The sequence below is a fragment of the Ammospiza nelsoni genome, chromosome 9 (assembly GCF_027579445.1).
Source record: "Ammospiza nelsoni isolate bAmmNel1 chromosome 9, bAmmNel1.pri, whole genome shotgun sequence".
Classification (NCBI taxonomy): Eukaryota; Metazoa; Chordata; class Aves; order Passeriformes; family Passerellidae; genus Ammospiza; species Ammospiza nelsoni.
This window is the reverse complement of record NC_080641.1, coordinates 9,840,918-9,852,761: the sequence shown is the minus strand read 5'-3', so window position 1 is coordinate 9,852,761 and position 11,844 is coordinate 9,840,918. Positions and strand designations below refer to the sequence as shown.

Genomic DNA, 11,844 nt, shown 5'->3' with positions numbered 1-11,844 from the left:
CCCCTGTAGCAGCGCTGTGTGGTTGGTGCTGTACCCTCCGGCAGAGGGTGGGTGAGATGCTTCTCACACTGCTGCCCACTCCCTTGGTGCATTCATAGGGGATTTTTTGGTTTTTGGATGTGGTTTGCTCAGACAAGGCAACTCCACCCCACCTTTCTGCACGTGTCATTGTTTGGGAAAGGAAAAAAAAATAAAAGCAAGAACAGAAAAATCTCTTGCCGAGGAGGGACCCCGAGTCGAAGACAACCTCTCCCCTCGCCTGGGGCAGGGCTGAGGGAGGCTGTCCCCTCCTTTCAGCTTCTTTTCCTCCCCTCTAGGTGACGGAGACGGAGGATGGAGGCGAGGTGGGAGCTACAGCAGGAGCGAACACGGGCAGGGACAGGGCAGGTGCCGTCCCAAAGCCCCGAGGGCGGGAAGGGGGTGCGGAGGGGACCCAGCGCCCGGAGGGTTGTGTCTCCTCCGCATCCCCTCCCCGCCAGCATCCTGGGCAGCGCCCGGGAGGGCGGAGGGAAGGGAGGGCGATGCTCCGCTCGGGGTTTATTAGATTGGACATAATCATCTTTAAATAAGGGCAGCCCCCCCTCCACACCCCTCCTCGAGGTGGGGGTGGGGAGCGGAGCGCCTCGGGGCTTTCTAGATAAGGGCGACTAACGCATCCCCCGCTCCCGCAGGCAGCGCCGGGCAGCGCCGAGAGCCGCGCCGGGTCCGCCGTGCCCCGGGAGCCCCGGCTGCGGGCAGACAGGGGGTCCCCGCCGCCGTGCTCTCGCTTTCCTTCTCCTCCTCCTCTTCCTCCTCCTCCTCCTCCTCTCGCAGGAGCAGAAGGGAGGAGAGCGGTGCCGGGGAAAAGTTGGGGGCAGCGGCTGCGGCGGGGGGCGGGGGACTGTGCCCTGGCGCTGCCGCCCGCCGCCCCCCTGAACGCCCCAAACCCCCCGCGGCCCCTCGCCCCGCACCTCCCGGCCCCCAAACTTGGTTGCCCAGGAGGATGCTGCGCGGCGGAGCCCCCCTGGCCGCGCTGCTGCTGGCGGCGCTCAGCCTGGCCCGCGGCGAGCCCCCGGCCGTGCCGGGCTGCGGGATGGAGGCTCCGAGCCGCCGCGCCGCGCCCCCGCACCACCCGCACGGGCTGTACCCGCACGGGCCCGCCGCGCCCGCAGCCGCAGCCCCGCGGGGCCGCACACCGCGGGGAGCCAGGGCAGGAGCAGCAGGAGAAGAGCCGGAGGGCCGGGGCCGGAGCCGGGGGGAGAGGCGGCGGGGCCGGGAGCCGCAGGTGCCGGACCCTCCCCGGGAGCGGCCGCTGCCCGCCCTGTACTTCTCGGGCGGCCGGGAGCAGCTGGCGGCGCGGGCGGAGGCGCTGCCCGCGGTCCCGCGGGAGCAGTTCACCCTGGAGCTGTGGGTGAAGGCGGAGGGCGGACAGAACAACCCGGCCATCATCGCAGGTAAAGCCCGGCAGGGAGGGATGGGCACCCGGCACCCCCCGACCCTCCGCAAACATCCGCACGGGGCACTCCCCGGCTGCCCCGCTCCGGCAGGTGACACCCCGCGCCCACACCCATGCTGTCAGCACCGCGGGCGTGGAATATTCCTCCTTCCCTTGAGACCAAACCCTAAACCATCCCCTCCCCTCTGTTCCCACCCGCCCCGTCCTCCCAGCCCGCCCCCCTTCCCCCATCCCCCCCATCCCGCCCCGACTCCATCTGGATTTTCCGTCTCCCCTGGCCGGGAGCTGGAATGTCCCTGTGGGTGCCACGCTCCCCCGGACTCTCCTCTCTTGCCCGCAGCGCACCGGGCAGTGCCCGCCGCTCGGGGCTCGGGCGCACGGAGCGTTCCGGGGCTCCCCGGGGCGGCGGCCGCACGGTGGCAGCCAAGCCGCGCTCACCGCCCCATCCCCGCCCGGCCGCGGCCCCAGCGCCCTGCGAACCGCTGCGGGGCAGGGGGCAGCGCCAGGGGCTCGTCCTACCCATAACTGACCAGCCAAGGGATGAGCGAGTCCATGAGGAGCAGCTGAGGGAGCTGGGGGTGTTCAGCCTGGAGAAAAGGAGGCTCAGGGGGGACCGTGTTGCTCTCCACAACTACCTGGAAGGAGGGTGTAGTGGTAGTCTGTCTCTTCTCCTGAGTAACAAGTGATGGGACAAGAGGAAATTACCTTGAATGCTGCCAAGAGACTTTTATACTGAACGCTAAGAAAAATTTCTTCTCTGAAAAGAGTTGTCACGCACTGGAACAGGCTGCCCAGGGAAGTGGTGGAATCACCATCCCTGGATTGTTAACAAATGTATAGATGTGGTGCCTAGGGACATGGTTTGTTTGGGCTTGGCAGTGCTGGGTTAACTGTTGGACTTGACCTTAAAGGTTTTTTCCAACATTAATGATCTTGTGATGGAGAAGCTGAGGAGACAGAGAAGACTGGCACACAGGCACAGAGCAGGGCATATGTCCACCTCCTGCAGTGGTGCTTCATTCAGCTGTGCCAGGATGGGTGTTTGTGTCTGGGTACAAGCTCAGCAGGGCAGTGCAGGGATGCTAGGAAGGGCTGGTAACAGATGGCAGTGCCGCAGTGTCTGGGGTCCCCACAGTGCAGGTTCCTGTGCTGCCCCAGCCAAGCTGATTGGGGAATCCCTCTCTCTATCCTAACTCTCCCTTGGTTTGTGATCATCCCACTGAACCTCCCTCTGCTTTGCCTGGTCCCTTTCATTGATTAATCTCCTCAGTTACAGGGCAGTAACCACACCTGTGCTGTGCAAGAGGTAGGAGGGATGACCTGGAATCTGTGGCAGAGGGGAAAAACAGTCCTATACAAGGAAACTACCAAACTCCCTAGCATCCACCTCACTGTCTGCCTTCCCTTCGGCATCCTGGATGCCCCCCTGCTGGCAGGCAGCACCTTGGGATGCATGGAGCACAATTCCCAGTCATCACAGCAGCAGCACAGCTGTTTGCATCTGGAGGTCTGGCCTGCAGGTGCTGGGGTTTGAATTTCCCAGCTAGCCAGCAGAGGTTTTTTTTATTACTATTTTTTACTCTTTAATTTCCTTCTGGAGGGTGAGACAGTCGTCAGTGCTGAAAGCACCACCCGTGAGCGCTGGCACTCACTCCTGTAATATCCCCCAGCTTCCCTGCTCCAGGGCTTGAGTCAGCCCCAGGCACCTCGGGCTGTCTGAGTCACTGCTCCCTCCCCACTGGCTCCCTGCACTGGGCACCAAGGGGCCTGGCAGTGGGTGGCCAAAGGGGGCCAGCCCTGTGCTGCTGGCATTTTGGGTGAGCAGGTGACAGAAGCAGCTGCCAGCCCTCAGCAGGTGCTGATTCTGCCTCTGATCTGCTGCTCCTGCTCTGTCAAAGGAGAGGCCACTGAGGATGGAGTCATCCAGAGGTGTGGAGGAGCTGGAGAGGCTCCAAGTGTCCATGTGTGAGGGAAGGCAGGAGGAAAGCAGGGCAGAGCTGAGCTCTCCCAGCATCAGTGCCTGGGAAGTAAGGGCAGGCTAAGCAGCTCTGAGCATGGAAAGCAGGCTGTCCTGTCAGCTGCTGTGGCTGCTGCTTGGATTGAAGGCTCGGGAGTCGCTGTATTTTTTCCCCTAGATGCCACATTTTGTCTCAGGGCCACCCTGAATTGTAGTGGGGATAGAATATAAGAAAGATGGTGTAGAAAGTAATCTTAGCCCTAAGGAATTGACCCCTAAGGTGGGTCAATTATCAAGGATTAGGAAAAAGTCTGACTTTAACAGGCCACAGCTGTAACCAATGAGAAGAAGAGCGCTATAAAAGAGTGGGATGGCTGGGTGAGAGGGGAGCTGGGGTTAGTTGGCGGCTTTGTGATGAGGAAAGAGTCAGTGCTCTGAGGAGCTGTCCATGAGAAATGCCAAGGAGGTATGGAACTCTTGTGGTAAGGAGACAACAGTATGGAACCCCTGCAATAAGATAACACTGGATGGGGTTGTTCATCCTTCTTAGTCACTCCTTCATGGAGGGGATTTCTGCTGGGGTGTAACCTGCCACAGCCACTGTTAGGGAAGGAAACTGCTCCTTCTTCCTTGTCCTACTCATTTTGGGCAGCAGATGGGAGTCCTTTCATGTGATGCTGTTTCCTTTTCCCCCTTTTTTGTCTCCCTTTTATCTATGCCTGTTCTGCTTCTGGTGAACCCCAAGGAATTTCCTTTTGTGCCAGGCTGAGGTTTGTTTTTACTCAGATTGTAGGTGATTTTGTTGGGTCAGATCCTTCACCAGAGACCATCCAAAATATCTGCTGTGTCTAAATCCAGATGTCCTCTTTGGGTCCCTGAGCTGGTTCCCACTGCATACCCTGAGGGGCAACTGTGACTAGAGGCTCCTGGCCATTGTCAGACCCTCTGGAGCTTTAGCAGCTGATTTCCCCCAGTATCTGGGTCTCAGAGCATGACTGAAAGCTCTTCCTTGTGCTGCAAAACCCCTGGCCCCAGTGGGAGAGGCTGCTTGCAGTGTGGCCCTTACAAAGGGGCACACTTGATCTCTTTGTGGGCTTTTTCTCCATGACCTTCCCCAGCAGGTACCTTCTTCAATTTTTTTTTTATGCTGTTACCAACAACTCTTGTTTCACCCCCAGAGGCAATTCCCCTAAGGCACAGGTGAACTAAACTAGGCTGGAGCTTCTCTTTCCTGCCTGAGGGATCAGAAGCAGAGTTGTACTTGGAACTGCTGAGGAGATAGCTCACACTTCTACAAAAAGCTTTCCATTTGGGTGGGTTGCCTCAGCACAAAATGCCAAGCTCCTTGGCAAACCCTGGGGTCCTCAAACTGCTCCCCTGATGATTTCTCATGAAGGCCCTTGAGAGATGTCCGGACCTGGTGCTACACCTTTTTTGTTACACTAGTCTGCAGTGGTTGTCAGCTGTGGGACATGCTGCTCTGCCTGCAGAACCTTCACTGCTGCTGATGGGGAGATGTCATCCCTGACCATGCCTAGGATGCACTGATTTGCTGTTGTAGAGGTGGCTTTGGCCTTACTTACATCCCTTTGAGGACTTTGATGAAGTCCTTATACCTGGGCTCACTTAAATTTCTTTTGGGCAGTGTTGAACTCATCAGGCACTGCCAGCCATGGGTTGGCTCCAGCATGGGTTTGTGAGGATGATAGCCTGACACTCAGCCCAAGGGGTGTTCCACCCCTAATGTTGTTCTTCCCATTTTTGTCTTGGGGTTTAATCAAATTTGGGGCACTCTGAATAATTTCAAGGTGAACTGCATGAATTTTCCCAAGAGAGAAGGTACCAAGCCCTGTTTCCTCAACCCCATGAGGACCAAAAGATGGCTTTTGAGTGTGCATGTTTCAGCCCAAAAGTACTCTCCAGCTTTGCCTTCTCACTTCTGCAGGGCTCCTCTGCTGGCCTCCTGCTTTTTGGCTTCTCCTGGTCTCAGCTTCCCCTGGTCTTTGTGCTTCCCTTTCACAATCCACCCAAAAACAGGAGTTGGCCCAAGCCCATCCGCCCACGGAGGCTTTGTGCGTGGCTGCCTTTGTAGTGAGCAGGGACAGAGATCCCTGCCCAGGGTGGTGACGGCCCTGGGATGGTTTAGAGGCCACCACCCAGCTCGCCCTTGCTGAAAGTGATGGATGGAGGGAGGGATGCTGCTTCCTGGGCTGCAGCAGGGCTTGGTGTGGCCTTTGCCAGCTGTGTTCGTAAGGGGAAACGTGGGGTCATGGTAACCTGGCTCCAGACACATGCGCTGGGTGAGAGCCAGGACATCCTGCTCCTCCTGGAGCTGCTTCTGCTCTACACCTCTGCTTCTCTCTACTGGCCTCTTCACAATTCTGGCAACAGGTGGGGCATCCCCAGGCACAGGCAGGACTCCTCATTTTGGACCACGAGGTCCTGATGCCATGAGGATGGGCAGACAGTGTATGTGATGGGAATGGCACAGTGAGGGGCAGGAAAAGCAGGATGGAGGATAAGGAATACCTCAGCAGGAATATAAAGTGTCTCTGGGCATGGCAGCAGGTTTTGTCAGCATTGGGACACTTTGTTGGGGTGATGAATGGGAGAGCAGGGTGCCCCAGAAGACACCACTGCTCAAAGAGTGACTTCAAGCACATTTACCTCTGCCAATGACCTGCATGAATGTCGTGGCTGTGGTGGTTTAGGAGCCCAGAGGCATTGATTTCAATCAGCAGGTCCCTTTATCCTTTCCAGTGTTTAAGTGTCTTACAGCCACTGATTCCCAGTGGCTTTCTGTGCCTGTAAGCCTCTGGTTCTTTGCCGTGGGCACTCAGCAGTCTGGGGGGAAAGTCAGCACAGCTCCAGGTCTTGCCCAGCCTAAAACAGGTTTGCAGCATGCTTGGGCACAGAGGGGAGAGGCTATTCCTGGGAGTAGATTTGTGTTCAGGTGGCCTTAGGGGCTGAGGAGTGCGCTGGCCAGGCTGGAGGCAGCACAGCCCTCTCCAACCCTCTCCCGCCAGCACTGGATGCATGACTGGGAGGGAAACTGGAGCATAAACCAGAGCTGTAAATCTGTCTGGAAGCTGTTGGGGAAGCAGTCCCTGGAGGAGCCTGTATTGCTTTGGGTTGCTGCGCTCTAATTCTTAAAAGCTTTGGCTCACAGATAAAAAGCTTAGCCTTTAATCCCATCCCGCCAGAGTACTCCTACAGAGAGCAACTCAGAAACACCTCGCTCTTCAGCCTCTCCTCCCATCCACACTCCTCCTCCCCTCTCCATCCTGCCTCTCTGGCTCTGCCATTCTCCCTGCCTGCTCCACCTACTCATCCAAATGATCTGGAATGGGGGCTGGAGTGCCACTCCACGGCCCAGCCTCTGCCCACCTTCATTTACCTGCTGCCGAGGACTCCAGGGCGGAGTGGCGATGCTCTCTGGTCCTTACCAGCTCTCCTCTCTCTCTCCATCCCTGTCCCCGACCTGCTGCAGGTGTCTTCAACAACTGCTCGCACTCCGCCAGCGACAAGGGCTGGGCGCTGGGTATCCGCGCCCTGCAGCTCGGCGGCAAGAAGGACGCTCGCTTCTTCTTCTCGCTGCGCACGGACAGGGCCGCCAGAGCCACCGAGGTGACCTCGCACCACCGCTACCGCCCCGAGGCATGGACACACCTGGCCGCCAGCTACGATGGGCGCTGGATGGCCCTGTACGTGGACGGGGTGCGGGTGGGCCGCTCGGGCGGGCAGCAGGGCCCGCTGCACAGCGCCTTCATGTCCTCCTGCCAAACGCTGCTGCTCGGCGGCGACGCCTGGGGCACCAACCACACCTTCCGCGGACACCTGGCTGGGCTGGCCCTGTGGCGTGGTGCCCTGGCCCAGTCCCACCTCCAGCGTTCCTTCCTAGAGGAGGTGCCTGCGCAGGCGGCAGGGCTGGCTCTGGCCGCTGGCTTTGCCGCCCCGGAGGAATGCTGGACGCCTTTTCGGGAGGGTGCCTTTCCCCAGCAGTGGGTGCTGCTGGCCCCGCCAGCCCCCGTGCTGCGGCCGCTGGGCCCCCCGGCCTGCGGGCAGACCGCCTGCGATAACGTGGAGCTGGTGTCGCACTACAACCAGCACTGGCCGCTGCGCAGCTGGAAGGTGGCGCGGTACCGCGTGGTGAACCTGGCCGAGGACGACGGCGGGCGGCCCACAGTCAGCTGGGAGCAGATCTGGCGGCAGCACCGCGCTCTGAGCGAAGCTTTCCGGCCCTACAACATCTCGTGGCAGCTCAGCCTGCTGGAGGTGCACAACTCCTCCCTGCGCCGCCGTGCCGTGCTGCTGGGCTGCGAGCCCAGCAAGGTAGGCAACGAGCGCTGCGACCCCGAGTGCGAGCACCCCCTCACGGGCTACGACGGCGGCGACTGCCGGAGGCCTGGCCGCTGCTTCTCCTGGAAGCGTCGCGACGGCGTCTGCCACATGGAGTGCAACAACATGCTGGACGACTTCGATGACGGCGACTGCTGCGACCCGCGGGCCACCGACGTGGCCAGGACGTGCTTCGACCCGGACTCGCCCCAGCGGTAGGTGCGGGGTTGCGGGGGTGGTACATGGAGGGAGGGGATGCGCCCTGTCCCCGGCACTGCTCTGCGCCTGGGTGTTGCTTCTGACCGGTGGCTTTGGGAAGGGAGAGAGGAGTTTTGCCATGGGATGGGTGTGTTTGCCATCAAAAGGAGTAAATTCTACGGTGGGACATGGCACCCTTCTGTGAAACCCTGCCAGTGGGTGTTTTTTCCTCCCCCCGCCCAGGGGCATTCCCGGGGCAGAGCTGCCAGCCTCTGGTTACACACCAGTGGGAATGTGGGCAGAGCAGCCCATGCAAAGGATATTGCTTACCCTGATCCCCTGCGTGGCATGTAGTTGAGGAATTGCTGCCTTTCCCACCTTCCTTGGATGTGTCTAAAGCCTGATTTCTTAATTTGTGTTCAAAATGCCTTCTTGATTGCTGAAGTGGGGAGAAGGAGGCAGGCCAGCAGTGCTTGTTGCGAGGTGCAGGATTTGGAAAGGCTTATGCACACCTACCCACAACTTTCTGAATCTTGCCCCAGGGAGTGATGCCCACAAGGCGATTCCCTTGGTTGGAGGAGGACGTCTTCCTTTAATGTGTGCTGCAGGTGCAAAACACTTTGAAAATCTGCATGGACTAAAACCCATGGAGCATCAACATGCTGTGTTAGGGGACCCTTGCTCTCCCAGAGGTCTTTGGAGTCAGCAGCGAGGAAGGGGATGGAGAGGAAGATCCAATCACATGATGGGGACCCCGGGTTGTTTGGAACAGTGTCCTGGGTACAGTCAGTGACTTGCACCCACCTACTGGAGTCATGAAGTGCCACAGCCCTGTTGATGGCTTCCAGCCCTCAGGGCTCTGCTAAATGTACTTTCTGTATGGAGATGGGGAAGAGGAAAAAAAATAATGGCTTTATCCTTTTTTTTTTTTGTTGTTGTTTCATTTAAAGCCGTTTCTGTCTCAGTGTCAGAGTAAACTCATTCCCTGCTGTTGGCTCCCGGTGACAGGTAGAGGTGCCCACTGGAGCAGGAGCGGTGCAGCACAGATGGCAGCACCTGTCAAGAAAAGTTACAAGGGAAGGTTTTAGGGGCACATCTGCCCTTTGATCTTTTTTCTCCTTCACTTTTGTTTCCCTGGGCTGTGGGAGCAGATAGGCTGTGAGCCGTGAATCCCTTTTTCCCAAGTCTGCTTCTTTCTGTTCCTTCCCAGGCAGGGCACAGAGGGAGGAGGGAAGTAGGCTCTGTGTTTGGGCGCTGGTCATAGAGAGGAGCAGCACTTTCCCTCCTCCCTTCCTGAGTCCTTCTCACCCATCCTTAAGTTGCCTGAGAAAACCCAGGAGGAGGATGGGGAACGGTTCTTCACACTGTGTCCCTGCCCAAGCAACCCTCCCCAGATGTTTTCCCACCTCTGGAAGTCTCTTTGGTGACAGCCACCATTGCCACCCTGTGACCACCTGTCCCCTTGTTTCCCATGCTGTGAGCCAGCATGGAAGTGCTTTCCTGCTCATGGAGCAGATGAAAAGCCTCCACAACAACTCTCCCTCCACTTGTGGTGGCCATCAGCACCCGGCACCACTTGGCCTTGGTTTTGGCAGGGCAAAGGCTTTGTCCTTGCCTCTGTGTGCAGTTAGAGAAATGTTTTCATCCTCTGACAAGAAGGGCTCCACCTTAAATTGAAAAAGGCCAAATTTTTGCTGGTATGAATCAGGGCTTCCATTTGTCAGGATTTTCCCCTGAAAGTTGGGAAACAAAACAGAACAAAAAAACCCCCCTTGCTTCTGTGGGAAAGGAATGGGAAAATGGGAACACTAGGGAAATAACAAATCTTTTGCAATTTTCTTTCCGCAGACCTCATTGGTCTGCGCAGAGAACAAGAATGATTGATTGTAGGCTAAACCCAGAAAAATGAAATCCAGTGTGCCTGGCATTTGGGAAATGAGGGGGCATGGGTTGAATCCTGCTGCCACTGAGGTCTACTGAGCTGCTTTTGGCTAGCTCCTTCAGAGATCACAGGAAAAAGGAGTCATTGAATGGTTTGGGTGGGAAGGACTTTTATGTGCATCCAGTTTCACCCCTCCTGTGATGGTCAGAGACACCTTTCATAGACGAGATTGCTCAAATCCCCATCCAGTCTGGTGATGCTAGTGGACACCCACCCTCCCTGTGCTCACCCCTGCTGAGGATGGTTTCTGAGGAAGAATAAATCTGTGGGAAAACCACTGGGAAAATGGTAGTGTGTGTTTGGGGAAAACTGAGGTGAACTTGTGCTTGCCAAAGACCATGGCCAGGTTTGTGTTGTTCCCCAAAATTGGTGGGTGAACCCCAAGACATGGAAGCAGGGGGGTTTTGTTCAGGCAGAGCTGAGTGCTGCTGTGTTTGCTGTAAGGTGTTGTACTTAAATGAGCAGGGCAGCTGGAGAACTTAGATGCAGATCTAGATGACAAGACCAAAAATCTTAGCATCTTTTTTCATGGGTTAAATCATCTCTCCTTCATTTTAAGGCTTTTCCAAAGAGTGATTTGGATGTGAAAGTTTCTTACTACAGCCAAAAATAATTGAATTGAGAAAGTCAGAGTGAGAGGCTGGGCAATTTCTTAGCAGCACTGTAGACAGATTCAATATATTTCGGTGAAGGGTCTCAACACTATGTCTTGTCCTTCACAATTGTAAGCACTCAAGCAGAAGCTTTTCCCATTTTAACACATTTCTGATTTAAAATTCCCTCTTGGGCTGCAGCTTAGAGAGAGGTAAATTAGAGGAAAAAGCTGAGGAACAGTGGTGGCTTCAGTGCTTCTTAGCTGGTGAACATCTCATTATAATTCCAGGGCTACAGCTGGTGCCAGCTTATACCCTCACCCAGGGGAGGCAAGTGAGATTTGGAAAGAAAGATTAATTTTTTTTTTATTTTTTTTTTTTTTTTTTACAAGGGTATGTAGTGACAGGACAAAGGGGAATGGGTTTAAGCTGAAGGAGTCAGGTTTGGATTAGATATCAGGAGGAAATTTTTCCCTGTGAGGGTGGTGAGGCCCTGGCACAGGTTGCCCAGAGAAGCTGTGGGCAGTGTTCAAGGCCAGGCTGGATGGACCTGGGACACTGGAAAGTGTCCCTGCCTTTGGAAGGGCAGGAATGAGTTGATCTCGATTGAAGGGTTGGAATGAGTTGATCCTTGAGGTCTTTCCAACCCACCCCATGCCAGGGTTCTGTGATAACTCTGGTGGCTGAGGCAGAAGCTGAGATAAGGGCTGATGCTGAAATGATATCAGTGGGCACTGGAACACATTGCTGAGTCCCTCCTGCTGTGGTAGCACATGGAACAAGTCCTGCTGAGCTGTGACACAGCTGGGCCACCACCCACAGGTGAAACCCACCAGTGGGACTGTGCATTTGTGGCTGGAGGGAGACAAAAGCCAGAACTCGGGTGGAGAGCTGTATGTACACATCCCTGCAAGGCAGCCCAACAGGAGACATGGGAAGCAGGTCGCACACTTCCCATTCACCCTTGGTCCACCTTATGAGGAGCAAGGGGACAGGCATCATCAGGAGAGTTACTGACTATCACCCCTCGCATGACTTCAAGCGTTTTCCAGGAGTTGCTGGCAGCCCAGTGTTGGGGTCTGGAGTAAAATTTGCCTTAATTTTCAGCAGGCTCCCATCCTCTTGCAGAGCTGGAGCGCTGCTGTAATTGGTGCTCTTGGAAGGAAAGCAGCAACAGCTCATTAGCAGCAATTAACACTCAGCGAGGGTCCCCCTCGGGCACTTAGTCAATGAGAATCTGGTGTGTGACACAGTTAATGTGAAAAGAAAAACCGGAGGGGAGTCTGGAGAGCAAAGTGGGTAAGGGCAGAGCTGCTGGGCCTTTCATCTCGCTGCCCAAAGTAATGGCAGAAATAACCTGAGTGACAAAAGGAGGTGAAAG

General features: G+C 56.5%; 1 protein-coding gene across 1 annotated transcript in view; it reads left to right on the top strand.

The window, feature by feature from the left end:
* Positions 1-982: 982 nt before the first annotated feature.
* PAPPA2 (pappalysin 2) overlaps positions 983-11,844 on the top strand; it is an 86,841-nt gene continuing 75,979 nt past the window's right edge. The window contains exons 1-2 of the mRNA XM_059478819.1: positions 983-1,433; positions 6,883-7,945. Of these exons, the coding sequence (XP_059334802.1) occupies positions 983-1,433; positions 6,883-7,945 (1,514 nt within the window). The remainder of the gene's footprint in view (positions 1,434-6,882; positions 7,946-11,844) is intronic.